Raw genomic sequence first — 20,998 nt, 5'->3', positions numbered from 1 at the left:
TGAAAATACCTTTGGAGGATGGGAGCATTTTTGGGGAGGACTTGATACTATTTGAGTTATAAATGTTATCTTTCTAACTAGAATCTGTATAGTGAATTACGATGTTTGTCAAGAATGGTTGGGAACCAATAAGAAGAAGTGGGTATCTCTGTATCTTAGTAGTCAATTTATTTAAAAAAAATTTACTCTAAAGAAATATTATGTTGAATTTGTTGCTTTTAATAATTCATTTAGTGAGAAATCTATTTTTATATAAAGAAATAAATTTTGGCAAATTCATGATATCAGAACAAGCTTGAGAACAGAGCTACCATCTTAAACCTTTGAGAAAATGTGTACTTTAATAATCACATCATGTGGCGGTAGGCACCATTTTGCCTCTTGATGGAAGCAGAGCAAAATCACAGTAGAACTTACTGAAATGTGCTTGTTCAATAATCATCCATCTAGCCATTCATCCACCCATCCATCTTTCCATCCAACACGGTGTGCCAGGTACTCTACTGGACACTGAATATACAGTAGTGAACAAGACAAACATGATTCCTACCTCACAGTACTTAATGGCCTAGTAGAAATTCCTTAAATGGTGAAGAAAGCAATCATGAGTAGATAGTTTTATGACAGTTTTTTGAAAGAGGGGAAAGAATAAGTGAAAGTAACTCTCTAGCCATAATTGAATGTTGTTAAAACTTTTCTTTGAACAATGTTCCCTGAAAAATTGTATAGAAAGTATTATGAGAGATGCTGTGAATGTGCATACTGAAGAAAGGAAGATAGTGAGACATTAAAAGAGAGGACAGGGAGTTAGCTTCAAGATGGCGGAAGAGTAAGACATGGAGATCAACTTCCTCCCTACAAATACATCAGAAATACATCTACATGTGGAACATCTCCTACAGAACACCTACTGAAAGCTGGCAGAAGACCTCAGACCTCCCAAAAGGCAAGAAACTCCCCACGTACCTGGGAGAGGGGATTAAGAGCGCTGCTTAAAGGAGCTCCAGAGACGGGCGCGAGCCGCGACTATCAGCACGGACCCCAGAGACTGGCATGAGACGCTTAAGGCTGCTGCTGCCGCCACCAAGAAGCTTGTGTGCAAGCACAGGTCACTATCCACACCTCCCCTCCTGGAGCCTGGGCAGCCCGCCACTGCCAGGGTCCCGTGATCCAGGGACAACTTCCCCGGGAGAATGCACGGCGCGCCTCAGGCTGGTGCAACGTCACGCCGGCCTCTGCCGCCGCAGGCCCGCCCCGCACTCCGTGCCCCTCCCTCCCCCCGGCCTGAGTGAGCCAGAGCCCCCGAATCAGCGTCTCCTTTAACCCCGTCCTGTCCGAGCGAAGAACAGACGCCCTCAGGCGACCTACACGCAGAGGCGGGGCCAAATCCAAAGCTGAGCCCCGGGAGCTGTGCGAACAAAGAAGACAAAGGGAAATCTCTCCCAGCAGCCTCAGGAGCAGCGGATTAAATCCCCACAATCAACTTGATGCACCTGCATCTGTGGAACACATGAAGAGAAAACGAATCATCCCAAATTGAGGAGGGGGACTTTGGGAGCAAAGATATATAGATTTCCCCCCTTTTTCTCTTTTTGTGAGTGTGTATGTGTATGCTTCTGTGAGAGATTTTGTCTGTATAGCTTTGCTTCCACCTTTTGTCCTAGGGTTCTGGCCGTCCGTTTTTGTTGTTTTTTGGTTTTTTGTTTGGTTTAGTTTTTAGCACTTGTTCTCATTGGTGGATTTGATTTTTGGTTTGGTTGCTCTCTTCTTTCTTTTTCTTATTACTTAAAATGTTTTAATAATTATTTTTTATTTTAATAACTTTATTTTATTTTACTTTATTTTATCTTCCTCTTTCTTTCTTTCTTTCCTTCTTTTTTTTCTCCCTTTTATTCTGAGCCGTGTGGAGGACAGGCTCTTGGTGCTGCAGCCAGGTGTCAGTGCTGTGCCTCTGAGGTGGGAGAGCCAAGTTCAGGACACTGGTCCACAAGAGACCTCCCAGCTCCACATAATATCAAACAGCGAAAGTCTCCCAGAGATCTCCATCTCAACGCAAACACCCAGCTTCACTCAAGGACCAGCAAGCTACAGTGCTGGACACCCTATGCCAAACAACTAGCAAGACAGGAACACAACCCCATCAATTAGCAGAGAGGCTGCCTAAAATCATAATAAGGTCACAGACACCCCAAAACACACCACCAGACGTGGACCTGCCCAGCAGAGAGACAAGATCCAGCCTCATCCACCAGAACACAGGCATTAGTCCCCTCTACCAGGAAGCCTACACAACCCACTGAACCAACCGTAGCCACTGGGGGCAGACACCAAAAACAATGGGAACAACGAACCTTCAGCCTGCGAAAAGGAGACCCCAAACACAGTAAGTTAAGCAAAATGAGAAGACAGGAAAACACACAGCAGATGAAGGAGCAAGGCAAAACCCCACCAGACCTAACAAATGAAGAGGAAATAGGCAGTCTACCTGAAAAAGAATTCAGAGTAATGATAGTAAAGATAATCCAAAATCTTGGAAATAGGACGGAGAAAATACAAGAAACGTTCAACAAGGACCTAGAAGAACTAAAGAGCAAACAAACAGTGATGAACAACACAATAAATGAAATTAAAAATTCTCCAGAAGGGACCAGTAGTAGAATTACTGAGGCAGAAGAATGGATAAGTGACCTGGAAGATAAAATAGTGGAAATAACTACTGCAGAGCAGAATAAAGAAAAAAGAATGAAAAGAATTGAGGACATTCTCAGAGACCTCTGGGACAACATTAAATGCACAGACATTCGAATTATAGGGGTCCCAGAAAAAGAAGGGAAAAAGAAAGGGTCTGAGAAAATATTTGAAGAGATTATAGTTGAAAACTTCCCGAATGTGGGAAAGGAAATAGTCAAGTCCAGGAAGCACAGAGAGTCCCACACAGGATAAATTGAAGGAGAAACACACCAAGACACATATTAATCAAACTATCTAAAATTAAATACAAAGAAGAAATATTAAAAGCAGCAAGGGAAAAACAACAAATAACACACAAGGGAATCCCCATAAGGTTAACAGCTGATCTTTCAGCAGAAACTCTGCAAGCCAGAAGGGAGTGGCAGGAGATAATTAAAGTGATGAAGGAGAAAAACCTACAACCAAGATTACTCTACCCAGCAAGGATCTCATTCAGATTCAATGGAGAAATTAAAAACTTTACAGACAAGCAAAAGCTAAGAGAATTCAGCACCACCAAACCAGCGTTACAACAAATGCTAAAGGGACTTCTCTAGGCAGGAAACACAAGAGAAGGAAAAGACCTACAGTAACAAACCCAAAACAACTAAGAAAATGGTAATAGGAACATACATATCGATAATTACCTTAAATGTAAATGGACTAAAAGCTCCAACCAAAAGACATAGACTGGCTGAATGGATACAAAAACAAGACCGGTATATATGCTATCTACAAGAAACCCACTTCAGACCTAGGGACACATACAGACTGAAAGTGAGGGGGATGGAAAAAGATATTCCATGCAAATGGAAATCAAAAGAAAGCTGGAGTAGCAATTCTCATATCAGACAAAATAGACTTTAAAATAAAGACTATTACAAGAGACAAAGAGGGACGTACATAATGATCAATGGATCGATCCAAGAAGAAGATATAACAATTGTAAATATTTATGCACCCAGCATAGGAGCACCTCAATACATAAGGCAAATGCTAACAGCCATAAAAGGGGAAATCGACGGTAACACAATCATAGTAGGGGACTTTAACACCCCACTTACACCAATGGACATATCATCCAAAATGAAAATAAGTAAGGAAACACAAGCTTTAAACGATATATTAAACATCATGGACTTAATTGATATTTATAGGACATTCCATCCAAAAACAACAGAATACACATTTTTCTCAAGTGCTCATGGAACATTCTCCAGGATAGATCATATCTTGGGTCACAAATCAAGCCTTGGTAAATTTAAGAAAATTGAAATCATATCAAGTATCTTTTCCGACCACAACGCTATGAGACTAGATATCAATTTCAGGAAAAAATCTGTAAAAAATACAAATACATGGAGGCTAAACAATACACTACTTAATAACGAAGAGATTACTGAGGAAATCAAAGAGAAAATCAAAAATTACCTCAAAACAAATGACAATGAAAACGCGATGACCCAAAACCTATGGGATGCAGCAAAAGCAGTTCTAAGAGGGAAGTTTATAGCAATACAATCCTACCTCAAGAAACAAGAAACATCTCAAATAAATGACCTAACCGTACACCTAAAGCAATTAGAGAAAGAAGAACAAAACACCCCAAAGTTAGCAGAAAGAAAGAAATCATAAAGATCAGATCAGAAATAAATGAAAAAGAAATGAGGAAACAATAGCAAACATCAGTAAAACTAATAGCTGGTTCTTTTGAGAAGATAAAGAAAATTGATAAACCAGTAGCCAGACTCATCAAGAATAAAAGGGAGAAGACTCAAATCAAGAATTAGAAATGAAAAAGGAGAAGTAACAACTGACAGTGCAGAAATACAAAGGATCATGCGAGATTACTACAAGCAACTCTATGCCAATAAAATGGACAACCTGGAAGAAATGGACAAATTCTTAGAAAAGCACAACCTTCCAAGACTGAACAGGAAGAAATAGAAACTATAAACAGACCAATCACAAGCACTGAAATTGAAACTGTGATTTAATATCTTCCAACAAACAAAACCCCAGGACCAGGTGGCTTCACAGGCAAATTCTATCAAACATTTACAGAAGAGCTAACACCTATCCTTCTCAAACTCTTCCGAAATATAGCACAGGGAGGAACACTCCCAAACTCATTCTATAAGGCCTCCATCACCCTGATACCAAAACCAGAAAAAGATATCACAAAGAAAGAAAATTACAGGCCAAGATCTCTGATGAACATAGATGAAAAATCTTCAACAAAATACTAGCAAACAGAATCCAACAGCACATTAAAAGGATCATACACCATGATCAAGTGGGGTTTATCCCAGGAATGCAAGGATTCTTCAGTGTACACAAATCAATCAACGTGATACACCATATTAACAAATTGAAGGAGAAAAACCGTATGATCATCTCAATAGATGCAGAGAAAGCTTTCGAGAAAATTCAACACCGATTTATGATAAAAACCCTGCAGAAAGTAGGCATAGAGGGAACTTTCCTCAACATAATAAAGGCCATATATGACAAACCCACAGCCAACATTGTCCTCAATGGTGAAAAACTGAAACCATTTCCACTAAGATCAGGAACAAGACAAGGTTGCCCACTCTCACCACTCTTATTCAACAGTTTTGGAAGTTCAAGCCACAGCAGTCAGAGAAGAAAAAGAAATAAAAGGAATCCAAATCGGAAAAGAAGTAAAGCTCTCACTGTTTGCAGATGACATGATACTATACGTAGAGAATCCTAAAGATGCTACCAGAAAACTACTAGACCTAATCAATGAATTTGGTAAAGTAGCAGGATACAAAATTAATGCACAGAAATCTCTTGCATTCCTGTATACTAATGATGAAAAATCTGAAAGTGAAATTAAGAAAACACTCCCATTTACCATTGCAACAAAAAGAATAAAATATCTAGGAATAAACCTACCTAGAGACAAAAGACCTCTATGCAGAAAATTATAAGACACTGGTGAAAGAAATTAAAGATGATGCAAACAGATGGAGAGATATACCATGTTCTTGGATTGGAAGAATCAACATCATGAAAATGACTCTACTACCCAAAGCAATCTACAGATTCAATGCAATCCCTATCAAACTACCACTGGCATTTTTCACAGAACTAGAACAAAAAATTTCACAATTTGTATGGAAATACAAAAGACCCCGAATAGCGAAAGCAATCTTAATAAAGAAAAACAGAGCTGGAGGCTCCCTGACTTCAGACTATACTACAAAGCAGTATGGTACTGGCACAAAAACAGAAATAGAGATCAATGGAACAGGATAGAAAGGCCAGAGATAAACCCACACATATAAGGTCACCTTATCTTTGATAAAGGAAGCAAGAATATACAGTGGAGAAAAGACAGCCTCTTCAATAAGTGGTGCTGGGAAAACTGGATACCTACGTGTAAAAGAATGACAGTAGACACTCCCTAACACCGTACACAAAAATAAACTCAAAATGAATTAAAGTCCTAAATGTATGGCCAGACACTATAAAACTCTTAGAGGAAAACGTAGGCAGAACACTCTGTGATATAAATCACAGCCAGATCCTTTTTGACCCACCTCCTAGAGAAATGGAAATAAAAACAAAAATGAACAAATGGGACCGAATGAAACTTAAAAGCTTTTGCACAGCAAAGGAAACCATAAACAAGATGAAATGACAACCCTCAGAATGGGAGAAAATATTTTCAAACAAGACAACTGACAAAGGATTAATCTCCAAAATTTACAAGCAGCTCATGCAGCTCAATATCAAAAAAACAAACAACCCAATACAAAAATGGGCAGAAGACCTAAATAGACATTTATGTGAAGAAGATGTACAGGTTGCCAACAAACACATGAAAGGATGCTCAACATCACTAATCATTAGAGAAATGCAAATCAGAACTACAATGAGATATCACCTCACATCAGTCAGAATGGCCGTCATCAAAAAATCTACAAACAATAAATGCTCAAGAGGGTGTGGAGAAAAGGGAACCCTTTTGCACTGTTGGTGGGAATGTAAATTGATACAGCCACTATGGAGAACAGTATGGACGTTCCTTAAAAAACTAAAAACAGAGCTACCATACGACCCAGCAATCCCACTACTGGGCATATACCCTGAGAAAACCATACTTCAAAAAGAGTCATGTACCAAAATATTCATTGCAGCTCTATTTACAGTAGCCAGGACATGGAAGCAACCTAAGTGTCCATCGACAGATGAATGGATAAAGAAGATGTGGCACATATATACAATGGAATATTACTCAGCCATAAAAAGTAACGAAACTGAGTTATTTGTAGTGAGGTAGATGGACCTAGAGTCTGTCATACAGAGTGAAGTAAGTCAGAAAGAGAAAAATAAATACCGTATGCCAACACATATATATGGAATCTAAAAAAAAAAGGTCATGAAGAACCTAGGGGCAAGAAAGGAATAAAGACACAGACCTACTAGAGAATAGACTTGAGGATATGGGGAGGGGGAAGGGTAAGCTGGGACAAAGCGAGAGAGTGGAATGGACATATGTACACTGTCAAACGTAAAATAGATAGCTAGTGGGAAGCAGCCGCATAGCACAGGGAGATCAGCTTGGTGCTTTGTGACCACCTATAGGGGTGGGATAGGGAGGGTGGGAGGGAGGGAGACACAAGAGGGAAGGGATGTGGGGACATATGTATATGTATAACTGATTCACTTTGTTATAAAGCAGAAACTAACACACCATTGTAAAGCAATTATACTCCAATAAAGATGTTTTTTTTTTAAAAAAAGGATGGGGTTTTCGAATAACGTTAGTTTAGTTTTCCTGAAAATATTTAGTAATAATGATTTTTTTTCTATAGCATTTTACGCTTCTCAAAGCAATTATACCAATCATGTGGGGAAGAGCAACTTTTATTGCCCATTATGTAGATGACACAACTGAGGCATAGATATTTTAAGTTCTCAAGATCCCACATCTATATCGAATTCACAGCTCTACCCACTGCTTTTTCTACTACGTCATGCTGCAAAATTCCAGACTCCGGTATAAGGTCCTATAAAACCCCAAAGAGTTATCAGAGTGTACACTATTCAAGAAGCCTAAGTCAGTAGCACAAAAGAAGGAAAACAAAGTATGACAAGGAGGATGTTCCTCTGCTTTAGGCTATTAAGTAGGTCACCCAGTAAGAGGCTATTTTGGTTTAAAATTTTAGAGGGCATGTAGTACATACACCAGCATCACTGACCTGATTCTTCACTTTCAAGATCTAAGAAAATCAGACAGTTTTTTTCTTTTGGAAGGGAGGGGTGTGTCATTGGGGGAGCTTAAGAGAATGTTAGTTGGGAGATTTGATTTAGCCAGGCTAGTGCTCTAGATTTTTTGTGAGGTTGATGCACTAGAGATGGGGACAGCTTTGTATCTCTGTGATGCAGAGTCAGTGCTTCCCTCCTTCCTTCCTTCCTCCCTCCCTCCCTCCTTCCTTCCTTCCTTCCTTCCTTCCTTCCCTCTCTCCCTCCCTCCCTCCCTCCTTCCTTCCTTCCTTCCTTCCTTCCTTCCTTCCTTCCTTCCTTCCTTCCTCCCTTCCTTCCTCATTCTTCTTCTCTCTCATCCCCTCCCTTCACTTTTCTTACTGCTGTTTTTTTTTCTTTGTATTCTTTTCTTGTGGGGGCATATCTGACAAATTGTTAATATTTAATTTGCTATAAAACAGCTCTCCCAAGCAATGGCTGCTCACTATAATTTCAATCTCTGAAGCTGTTTTGGCTCCTAGGTACACTGGGATCGAATTAGAATGGAAATGTTTCCCTTACAGTTTTGTTTATGGCAGCATAGGCACTTTGTTATTAACTGGCAAACTGAGACTTCTAAGGAAAATAATAAACTTTCACCACATTTGTATTTGACTCTTTACTCCAAACAGAATATCCATCTGGCTTAGGGTAAAACAACTCTTCTAATATGTTTCACTCTTAAATTTAAATATCCAAGATTAATAATGAATATATTTTGATCCATTGAATTGTATTTTTCCCCAGTCTGGTGCTTTTTCACTTTTTTTCACATTTTAAAAACCATAAACATTTTTTTCTCATATGCCATCTTACTTTTAAAATGGTCTGCAATTATATATATACATATTCCCATTCATTCTCTCTTGCTCTCTCTTTCAAACCAGAGCGATATTCTTCCAAAATACCCACAAATTCAAACCTAGTGAATACTGCTCTGATACTTTGCAACTAGGCCCCTGAAACAAAACCCCTACCCTTCTGCCCTGCCTAATCCCTTGTCTGTTCCTTGCTGGGAGGGAGGTGTCGAAAGGAAGGGGTTTAGTTTGAAATAGACAGCTATCTATGAAACAGAGGTGTGAAAGGGTGTGTTTATCTGATAAGTAGCATTAAATTGCAGAGACTACCAGATTAATCATGGTATGCAATTTTCAACAGCTTAGATTTTCTTTTATTTCTCTCTCTCCTTTTCTGCAGCCACTGGGGAGGAAAAAAGGATTAGAGAGACTATCAAAACTGTTGGCAAGTTTAGTCTGTTGGCTACTTAATTTATTAGCAGATATGGGAACTGCCTCAGGTTGATGATTTAACAGGTTGACTGGGCGTGGAATAAATCTCAAACGTACCTGTTCCAAAATTGTGTTAATCCTTTCAACTTCGCAGTCAATCAAGTATCGCTTTTCCTGCCTCCTGTCCATTTCTTCAATGATGCGCCTGAATTCTTGGACGTCCTTTATGTTTCCCACAGACCTTGCTGTCACTTGCCAGTTGTTTTGCACTGCTGCTTCCATAATCGCTTGGAGGATGGAAAATCCTGAACGAAGGGAAGACAGCTACATTGATTATTTTTTCTTTTAAAAATCTTTCCATAGGTATTAAAGGTTCTACTGAGTTTTTATGCGCAGTCTATTGGGTCCCCTTGGACCTTATCCACTGTGGACAGCAGGCTTACTCGTAACCTCAGCCTTATTAACTTCCAGACAGTTGGCATCTCTATCCTGATTGAAAGGAAGGAAGATTCTTCAACTTGTGGGCACCGGGCTAGGTGTTTATCAAGCCTGTACTTAAGCAGTCACAACTGAATTATAGTACCTAATTGTTTTCATTGACAGGCATTATCAAAATATTTATGGAATGAATGCCAGTAGTTTCTTTCTTATTTCTGGCCACAGTCTGTCCTGTTGCGGTTGAAGCTCATTTCTTTCATCTTCACAACAACAATATTCAGAATTAGAAATAGCTTTAGTAGAGATAGAACCTGATTATTATATGACTTATCCTTACATGGATATGACTATCCAACAAGGTAAATTATGTCTTCCAAGCAACATAACTCTCAGAAAACCTGACAAGAACAGTCTATAACAAAGGTGTCATACTGTTTCTTTGTTCGCGGTATTATGAAACAGTTCAATCATATTAAGTCTTCCTAAGTTCTTCCCCTTTCTCAATTCATTTGATTAGAGATTCTTGGTTCCTTTTTAGTTAATTTATATCAGACAGCTATTAACTACTAACACTCTGGATCTGTGCTGCATGGGAAAGAGAAAAGATCTGATGCTTGAGTTTTGGGTAACCTTTTTGGAGTCAGGGTTTGAGTAGTTGGAAAGAACAGTATATCTGTATGAACCACAAAAGAGCACAAGGATTTTGTATGTACTGGTCTTTTAGTGTATTCATGTCTCTAATATTACATCATGTCTATATTTTTGCTTCTGGTATGAATTCATAATCCGAGTATAGTTTCATCAGGTATAGACATCATTTTTTTGGGATATGGTCAAAAGCAGCTCCTTTTGCCCCATTAAATTTAAATTGTTTTCCATTTGTATTTAGGTAATGACTAATGGGAGTGGGTAATGCGGATGCTTTCCAAGACCAAAATGATCTGTGGCCTAATAATTTGACTACTGGAGGAGTAGCGAATGGAGGATGATTGTGCTGCCCTCTGAACACTTTGCAGGTTCTGTGCCACCTCAGGCTCACCCTGTACTTTAAGCAGATTATGGTTGGGAATCTTCTTCACTGCACCATAGAAAATGGTATTGACATTTGGAGAACACGCTTCGGGGAGATGGCAGCAGTGACTCAGCCAGTCATTACGACTCCTCTGTGTGCTGGGTGTATGCAGGAAGAAGATCACAAATGAGACCCAAGCACTTGGTAATTTCCAAATGAGCAATTTCAGCATAGGAGCTCAAAATTACAGATCAGAGTAAATTACCATTGCTTTAAATGTTAATTCTTACTCTTTTCAAACCAACCACACATATTTATTTCTCAGATTTACATTTTTGTGTGGGTTTTCAAGGTGCTATCTGCTTCAGTGGGAGTTGAAGGCACATGGTGTGCCAAAGCATGAGATTAAGAAGTAAACATAGGAAGGAAAAGATTAAAGTATTTGAAAATCTTTCTTCAGAAATGTGCAATGAGGCCTCATTATTTTGAATCCCAGTAATTAAGAATTTATGAAAATTCAGCAAGGACTAGGTTGAATTTTACTTCTATTTATGAAGAAAGCATTGGCTGAATAACACTGGTAATGAAATCACACAGGGCATCTTTGCTATATTTAAACTAAACTTTAAAAAATACCCTTTAGGAGGACCTTCAAGATGGTGGAGGAGTAAGACTTGGAGATCACCTTCCTCCTCACAAATACATCAAAAATACATCTACATGTGGAACAACTCCTACAGAAAATCTACAGAACGCTGGCAGAAGACCTCAGACTTCCCAAAAGCCATGTGCCTGACAGGGTCTTGATGCTCTGGCCAGGTGTCAGGCCTGAGCCTCTGAGGTGGGAGAGCTGAATTCAGGATATAGGAACACCAGAGACATCCTGGCCCCACGTAATATCAATTGGCTAGAGCTCTCCCAGAGATCTCCGACTCAACGCTAAGACCCAGTCTACTCACTGACCAGCAAGCTCCAGTGCTGGGCACCCTAGGCCAAACAACTAGCAAGACAGGAACACAACCCCACCCATTAGCAGAGAGGCTGCCTAAAAGCATAATAAGGTCACAGACACCACTAAACAAACCACGCGATGTGGTCCTGCCCACCAGAAAGACAAGAACAAGCCTCATCCACCAGAGCACAGGCACCAGTCCCCTCCACCAGGAAGCCTACACAACCCACTAAACCAACCTTACCCACTGGGGGCAGACAGCAAAAACAATGGGAACTACAAACCTGCAGCCTGCAAAAAGGAGACACCAAGCACAGTAAGTTAAGCAAAATGAGAAGACACAGAAACACACAGTAGATGAAGAAGCAAGGTAAAAACCCACCAGACCTAACAAATGAAGAGGAAATAGGCAGTCTACCTGAAAAAGAATTCAGAATAATGATAGTAAAGATGATCCAAAATCTTGGAAATAGAATGGAGAAAATGCAAGAAATGTTCAAAAAGGACCTCAAGAACTAAGGTGCAAACAAACAATGATGAACAACACAATACATGAAATTAAAAATATTCTAGAAGGAATCAATAGCAGAATAACTGAGGCAGAAGAACGGATAAGTGGCCTGGAATATAAAATAGTGGAAATAACTGCTGCAGGGCAGAATAAAGAAAAAAGAATGAAAAGAATTGAGGACAGTCTCGGAGACTTCTGGGACAACATTAAATGCACCAACATTCAAATTAAAGGGGTCCCAGAAGAAGAAGAGAAAAAGAAAGGGTCTGAGAAAATATTTGAAGAGATTATAGTTGAAAACTTCCCTAATGTGGGAAAGGAAATAGTCAATCAAGTCCAGGAAGCACAGAGAGTCCCATACAGGATAAATCCAAGGAGAAACACGCTAAGACACATATTAATCAAACTATCAAAAATTAAATACAAGGAAAAAAATATTAAAAGCAGCAAGGGAAAAACAACAAATAACACACAAGGAAATCCCCATAAGGTTAACAGCTGATCTTTCAGCAGAAACTCTGCAAGCCAGAAGGGAGTGGCAGGACATATTTAAAGTGATGAAAGGGAAAAACCTACAACCAAGATTACTCTACCCAGCAAGGATCTCGTTCAGATTCAATGGAGAAATTAAAAACTTTACAGACAAGCAAAAGCTAAGAGAATTCAGCACCACCAAACCAGCTTTACAACAAATGCTAAAGGGACTTCTCTAGGCAGGAAACACAAGAGAAGGAAAAGACCTACAGTAACAAACCCAAAACAATTAAGAAAATGGTCACAGGAACATAGTATCGATAATTACCGTAAATGTAAATGGATTAAATGTAAATGGATTAAATGCTCGCACAAAAGACATAGACTGGCTGAATGGATACAAAAACAAGACCGGTATACATCCTGTATACAAGAGACCGACTTCAGACCTAGGGACACATACAGACTGAAAGTGAGGGGATGGAAAACGATATTCCATGCAAGTGGAAATCAAAAGAAAGCTGGAGTAGCAATTCTCATATAGGACAAAATAGACTTTAAAATAAAGACTATTACAAGAGACAAAGATGGACATACATAATGATCAAGGGATCAATCCAAGAAGAAGATATAACAACTGTACATATTTATGCACCTAACATAGGAGCACCTCAATACATAAGGAAAATGCTAACAGCCATAAAAGGGGAAACTGACAGTAACACAATAATACTAGGAGATTTTAACACCCCACTTTCACCAACAGACAGATCAACCAAAATGAAAATAAATAAGGAAACCCGAGCTTTAAATGATACATTAAACAAGATGGCCTAAATTGATATTTATAGGAAATTCCATCCAAAAACAACAGAACACACTTTCTTCTCATGTGTTCATGGAATATTCTCCAGGATAGGTCATATCTTGGGTCACAAATCAAGCCTTGGTAAATTTAAGAAAATTGAAATCGTATCAGGTATCTTTTCCGACAACAACGCTATGAGACTAGATATCAATTACAGGAAAAAAACTGTAAAAAATACAAACACATGGAGGCTAAACAATATACTACTAAATAACCAAGAGATCACTGAAGAAACCAAAGAGAAAATGAAAAAATACGTCGAAACAAATGACAATGAAAACATGACAGCCCAAGACCTATGGGACAGAGCAAAAGCAGTTCTAAGAGGGAAGTTTATAGCAATACAATCCTACCTGAAGAAACAAGAAATGTCTCAAATAAACAACCTAAGCTTACACCTAAAGCAATTAGAGAAAGAAGAATGAAAAAAACCCCAAAGTTAGCAGAAGGAAAGAAATAATAAAGATCAGATCAGAAATAAATGAAAAAGAAATCAAGGAAACAATAGCAAAGATCAGTAAAACTAAAACCTGGTTCTTTGAGAAGATAAACAAAATTGATAAGCCATTAGCCAGACTCTTCAAGAAAAGAGTCTGGCTTCAAGAAAAGGGAGAAGACTCAAATCGAAAGAATTAGACATGAAAAAGGAGAAGTAACAACTGACAGTGCAGAAATACAAAGGATCATGAGAGATTACTACAAGCTACTCTATGCCAATAAAATGGACAACCTGGAAGAAATGGACAAATTCTTAGAAAAGCACAACCTTCCAAGACTGAACTAGGAAGAAATAGAAAATATGAACAGACCAATCACAAGCACTGAAATTGAGACTGTGAGTAAACACCTTCCAACAAACAAAAGCCCAGGACCAGATGGCTTCACAGGCGAATTCATTCAAACATTTACAGAAGAGCTAACACCTATCCTTCTCAAAATCTTCCAAAATATAGTAGAGGGAGGAACACCCCCAAACTCATTCTACGAGGCCACCATCACCCTGATGCCAAAACCAGACAAAGATGTCACAAAGAAAGAAAACTACAGGCCAAGATCTCTGATGAACATAGATGCAAAAATCCTCAGCAAAATACTAGCAAACAGAATCCAGCAGCACATTAAAAGAATCATACAACATGATCAAGTGGGGTTTATCCCAGGAATGCAAGGATTCTTCGATATATGCAAATCAATCAATGTGATAAACCATATTAACAAACTGAAGGAGAGAAACGATATATTTATCTCAATAGATGCAGAAAAACCTTTTGAGAAAATTCAACACCCATTTATGATAAAAACCCTCCAGAAAGTAGGCATAGAGGGAAATTACCTCAACATAATAATGGCCATATATGATAAACCCACAGCCAACATCGTTCTCAATGGTGAAAACATTTCCTCTAAGATCAGGAACAAGACAAGGTTGTTCACTCTCACCACTCTTATTCAGCATAGTTTTGGAAGTTTTAGCCACAGCAATCAGAGAAGAAAAAGAAATAAAAGGAATCCAAATCGGAAAAGAAGTAAAGCTGTCACTGTTTGCAGAAGACATGGTACTATACATAGAGAACCCTAAAGATGCTACCAGAAAACTACTAGAGCTGATCAATGAATTTGGTAAAGTAGCAGGATACAAAATTAATGCACAAAAGTCTCCGGCATTCCTATACACTAATGTTGAAAAATCTGAAAGTGAAATTAAGAAAACACTCTCATTTACCATTGCAACAAAAAGAATAAAATATCTAGGAGTATACCTACCTAAGGAGACAAAAGACCTGTATGCAGAAAACTATAAGACACTGATGAAAGAAATTAAAAATGATACAAACAGATGGAGAGATATACCATGTTCTTGGACTGGAAGAATCAACATTGTGAAAATGACTCTACTACCCAAAGCAATCTACAGATTCAGTTCAATCCCTATCAAACTACCACTGGCATTTTTCACAGAACTAGAACAAAAAATTTCACAATTTGTATGGAAACACAAAAGACCCCGAATTGCCAAAGCAATCCTTAGAAAGAAAAATGGAGCTGGAGGAATCAGGCTCCCTGACTTCAGAGTATACTACAAAGCTACAGTAATCAAGACAGTATGGTACTGCCACCAAAACAGAAATATAGATCAATGGAACAGGGTAGAAAGGCCAGAGATAAACCCACACACATAGGGTCACCTTATCTTTGATAAAGGAGGCAATAATACACAATGGAGAAAAGACAGCCTCTTCAATAAGTGGTGCTGGGAAAACTGGACAGCTACATATAAAAGAATGAAATTAGAACCCTCCCTAATATCATACATAAAAGTAAACTCAAAATGGATTAAAGACCTAAATGTAAGGCCAGACACTATAAAACTCTTAGAGGAAAACATAGGCAGAACACTCTATGACATAAATCACAGCCAGATCCTTTTTGACCCACCTCCTAGAGAAATGGAAATAAAAACAAAAATGAACAAATGGGACCTAATGAAACTTAAAAGCTTTTGCACAGCAAAGGAAACCATAAACAAGATGAAAAGATAACCCTCATAATGGGAGAAAATATTTTCAAACTAAACAACTGACAAAGGATTAATCTCCAAAATATACAAGCAGCTCATGGAGCTCAATATCAAAAAAACAAACAACCCAATACAAAAATGGGCAGAAGACCTAAATAGACATTTCTCCAAAGAAGATATACAGGTTGCCAACAAACACATGAAAGGATGCTCAACATCACTAATCATTAGAGAAATGCAAATCAGAACTACAATGAGATATCACCTCACATCAGTCAGAATGGCCGTCATCAAAAAATCTACAAACAATAAATGCTCAAGAGGGTGTGGAGAAAAGGGAACCCTTTTGCACTGTTGGTGGGAATGTAAATTGATACAGCCACTATGGAGAACAGTATGGACGTTCCTTAAAAAACTAAAAACAGAGCTACCATGCGACCCAGCAATACCACTACTGGGCATATACCCTGAGAAAACCATACTTCAAAAAGAGTCATGTACCAAAATATTCATTGCAGCTCTATTTACAGTAGCCAGGACATGGAAGCAACCTAAGTGTCCATCGACAGATGAATGGATAAAGAAGATGTGGCACATATATACAATGGAATATTACTCCACCATAAAAAGTAACGAAACTGAGTTATTTGTAGTGAAGTGGATGGACCTAGAGACTGTCATACAGAGTGAAGTAAGTCAGAAAGAGAAAAGCAAATACTGTATGCTAACACATATATATGGAATCAAAAAAAAAAAAGGTTCTGAAGAACCTAGGGACAGGACAGGAATAAAGACACAGACGTAGAAAATGGACTTGAGGACACAGGGAGGGGGAAGGGTAAGCTGTGACAAAGTGAGAGAGTGGCATGGACATATATACAGTACCAAATGTAAAACAGATAGCTAGTGGGAAGCAGCTGCATAGCACAGGGAGATCAGGTCGGTGCTTTGTGACCACCTAGAGGGGTGGGATAGGGAGGGTGGGAGGGAGACGCAAGAGGGAGGGGATATGGGGATATATGTATACGTATAGCTTATTCACTTTGTTATACAGCAGCAACTAACACAACAATGTAAAGCAATTTTACTCCAATAAATCTGTTAAATAAAAAAAAAACACCCTTTAGCAAAATACAAGTTTTTGTCTGTTGAGTCAAAACCTACATTCTTGTAATCTCTGCTTGTTAGTCCTATTCTACCATTTTGGAACCAAAGAGACAAATTTAACCCCTTTTCCATGTGACAGTCCTTCACATTTTTAAAAACAGCATATGCCTATCTCCCATTATCTTTCTTTTCTTCAGGCTAAAAATGTCCCAGTCCTTCAACAATTAGTTCATGACATGATAATAGGTTCCCTTGCTGTTCTGTCTCTCTCCTATGGACATCTGTCAGTATTTTATTGATCCTGATAATTCACATGTGATTTAACCAATGTTGGTTATTGCTTGCGTTGGATATGTGCTGTTATTTTAGCAGCCTAGGATTGCTAATACTTCTAAGTAGCCACATTATATTGTTAATCAATTTCAAGCTTGGATTCAACTAAAGCATGTTAATTCTCTTCATAAAACCTTTGCTCTATAACAACTCACCATCCATGTATCAAGACTCATTCCATTCCAACCTGCTTTTATCTCCCTTGTTTTGAAAACCCTTCACCCCAGCCCCGTCTCCATTTCTCCCCTATTTTCACATTTGCTCAAATCTGGAAGACGGTCTTGCCCACTTATGCACTGCTCTCATTGTTACCTACTCAAGGCAATTGCACCTGTCTGTCCCTTTTCCTGACATCTCCTACTACCTAGAGACCTTTGTGGCTGCCTCTTCTTCCACGAAGCTTCCATTACTGACTAGTCATAAATTCTCCAGAGATGAGTAAAGTCAAGGTAAATCAGTTACAAGCAGTGGAGAAACCAATTTGAAGAATTGTACAACAGACATTTAAAAATTCAAAATAGAACTGGATAAATAAATTATAGCATATATACATGGAATACTATGCTACTGTTAAAAAGACAGTTCAATCTCTGTATAACAAAAGAAAACATTTTTTCAATATACTGTTAGAAAAAAGCTGCAAAATAGCATTTATAGTGTAGTTCCATTTTTGTAAAAAAAATACACACTTGTATGTGTATAGAAAAAAAATTGAAGGAATTGTCAGTAGTTACCTCGGAGGTGTAGAATTACCAAGAACTTCTACTTGCACTGTCATTTATTTATGTAATGTTTGGGGTTTTTTTTCATTTTTTACAAGAAGCAGGTATTATTTTCTGTAAGTACAAAAGCAGTAAAGATTAAAAAATACAACTCAGGCTGTCCTCTCAGCGTGTAAGCTCCTGGAAGACATGGATGACAAATGAGTGTTGCCTCTTTATGCTGCCTGCTGCCACAAAGGCGAGGCCTCTTAATAAACACTGATTTTATAGATCTTTTTATACTTTTGTTCTTTGAACCATGTAGATGTATTACCTATTCAAAAATTAAATAGAAAAAGCATAGTGATTTCTTAATGAGCTTGGGTCTGGGGCCTTCTGGGCTATGAGCCTCGCTCACCTTTCTGAGCAAGTCAGAACTGTAGCTTAACGCTGCAGCATCTTCTAACCATGAAGAGTTTCTCTGTGTCTGCTAGGGCATGTGGCTGTGTACTCAAGAACGCTGGGGAGAAATGGTCACCTCGGTTCAGTACATGTCAGTGAGCAATCCACAGAGAAAAGCGCTTTCATTTGTTTTCATACCTAATTTATTATAGTTTGACTGTTTCCTGTTACAGCTGACCAAAGAGAGTAATATGAGTGTGAGGGAGGAAAAAAAAGAAAAAAGTTTGACTCTGGAGGCAGAGCAGAAGCAGGCGCTGGTGCTTGTAGAAGGTGAGGTGTGTAACAAAGTCTTGGCTTTGTGAAAAATAAGCCTGCTGCTTTAGCGGCTTCAGAACTGTCCCTTACTCTGTGTGAGCTTTCATGCGCCCAGCTTTGCAATACCGAAAGCTACTTTTATTTGAGCAGCGAATTCTCTCAGTCTGACTCCAAACCACTGCTGCTGTCCAACTTCTGTTTCTTTTTCAGTTTAAAGAATGGGAGTTACCACATAGGTAACTGGGTGAACGCTAGATTGTCATCTGCATTCAACCAAGGTAACATAGGAACATGACAGTAGAGGAGTGGCAAGGTGATTATGGATGAAGTGTTGGGCCACAGCTATGACCAATCCAATCATGCTGGACTGGTTGTTGGGCTACTCTTGCTAAACAAGGAGACCATACTGGTGATGGCTAGTGTCGGGATGCTGTGCTGTACCACCCAGATTCCCCTTCAGCACCAAAGGACTTATTCCTTCAGCTTCTGGGAAAGCTGTTGGCTGAGGAGAGCTGCCTAGCTTAGAGTAATACTCCCTTCCCAGGGAAGCCTGCATCCAGTGACTGGTTGTTATGGGGAATCGAGGCATAACCTCTTCACTCCAAATGGGGTAACTCTAATGGGCCATCCCAACTTCAGGGCTCCCTGAAGGGTAGGTTGAGGTCTTGTTAGGACTGCACCATCTTCTCCTTCTGCCCAAACTTGCTTCCTTCTTTTCCTCCCACAAGTGTGTTTTTTTAAAAATTTTGATTTTATTGGAGTATAGTTTACTTACAATGTTGTGTTAGTTAAAGGTGTATGGCAAAGTGACTCAGTTATACATATTCATGTATTCATTCTTTTTCAGATTCTTTTCCCATATAGGTTATTACAGAATATTGAATAGAGTTCCCTGTGTTACACAGTAGGTCCTTGTTGGTTCCCACAAGTGTTTTTAATGAGAGTATTCCCCAGTAAAATTTTGCATGCAAATTTCCATCTCAGAACCTACTCCTAAGGAATTCAATCTGTGACTATTAGGTTGACCTCATGACAGGAATGACAGCAGATACCGAAAAAACCCCAAATCTCAAATCTACAATTGTCAAAATCATTTTCACAGGGGGAACAAAGGCCAGGATTTTGTTCAATGTACAAACAAAATGAAAAGCTGCTCTATGCTGAAGAAATTTAGTATTTGATCTGAAAACACAGAAGAGTAAGAAATAGGATATTGACATATGGATGTTGGTAACGAAGACACCCAAGGAAATATAGCTGAGGATAATTTTCTCCTTTCTGCTTTATGTCTTCCAGCAAGGGCTAGCAACAGCTGTTGTTCCTCATGAACCTGTACCAGGTCTCTCTGAGCCACACCATCTGTACTTCTGACAGGGTCTCTAGCAGTCCCCACATGATGGGGGTCTCTGATATTGACTAATGGGCTCCACAGGAGTGCTGGCATTTATAGCATTCTGTGCCTGACTAGAATTCTTGGAATCTTCCATAAAGCCCCCAGAGGGATTGGTGACCCTCTCGAAATGTTCTAGAGAGGAAGATTGATCTTTCCCAGAGGGTAATTCAATATTTGTCCCATTGGCCTGTGATAGAAACTGCCTTTTCAGTATTTGCAGGTTGAAAAAGAGAGGCTCAGAATGACCCATATAAATTCTTGTGGTTTGCATTTTTTAGTCATAGAATCACAGCATTACGGGCTAGACGGACTCTTACAGATGACTCAGAGAAGTCATACAGAATTTTGTACTGTTAGCAATAACAAAGTATTGTTAACTGTAGTTAATGTACACCATGCTGTACCTTAGATCTCCAGAACTTCTTCATCTTGCAAAACTGAAACTTTGTACCCTTTGACCAACATATCCTCACTACCCCCACCCAAGAAGGCACTTTCTCAGGGTTGTGCAAATGTATCCTCACTTGCCTCACCCTAGACCTGGCCCTGGAAGCAAGTCTCTTCACTTCCAATTTAGTGCTCTTTCCAGTATGTGACGCTGCTAAGCCTACTTTACAGGTCTCATCTCAGGATGCCCTTGGCAGTGTTATGAAGTGGACAGAGCCCTTTCATCTTCTTGATGCCACACAAGAACCTGATGTTCCCTGTCTACCCAATACCCCAACTGGACCTATCACC

At 39.1% G+C, this 20,998-nt stretch overlaps 1 protein-coding gene across 2 annotated transcripts in view; it reads right to left on the bottom strand.

Moving 5' to 3' along the window:
• GRIA3 (glutamate ionotropic receptor AMPA type subunit 3) overlaps positions 1 to 20,998 on the bottom strand; it is a gene marked incomplete at its 3' end in the record, with an annotated part of 282,972 nt that overhangs the window by 133,176 nt on the left and 128,798 nt on the right. For both annotated transcript variants that reach the window (XM_082865212.1, XM_082865213.1), the window contains exon 4: positions 9,354 to 9,541. In XM_082865212.1, coding sequence (XP_082721338.1) covers positions 9,354 to 9,541 — 188 coding nt within the window. The remainder of the gene's footprint in view (positions 1 to 9,353; positions 9,542 to 20,998) is intronic.

This window comes from Leucopleurus acutus (assembly GCF_964270905.1).
Source record: "Leucopleurus acutus genome assembly, chromosome: X".
Classification (NCBI taxonomy): Eukaryota; Metazoa; Chordata; class Mammalia; order Artiodactyla; family Delphinidae; genus Leucopleurus; species Leucopleurus acutus.
Note: the sequence above shows the minus strand (reverse complement) of the source record. Positions and strands in the feature narration are given on the sequence as shown.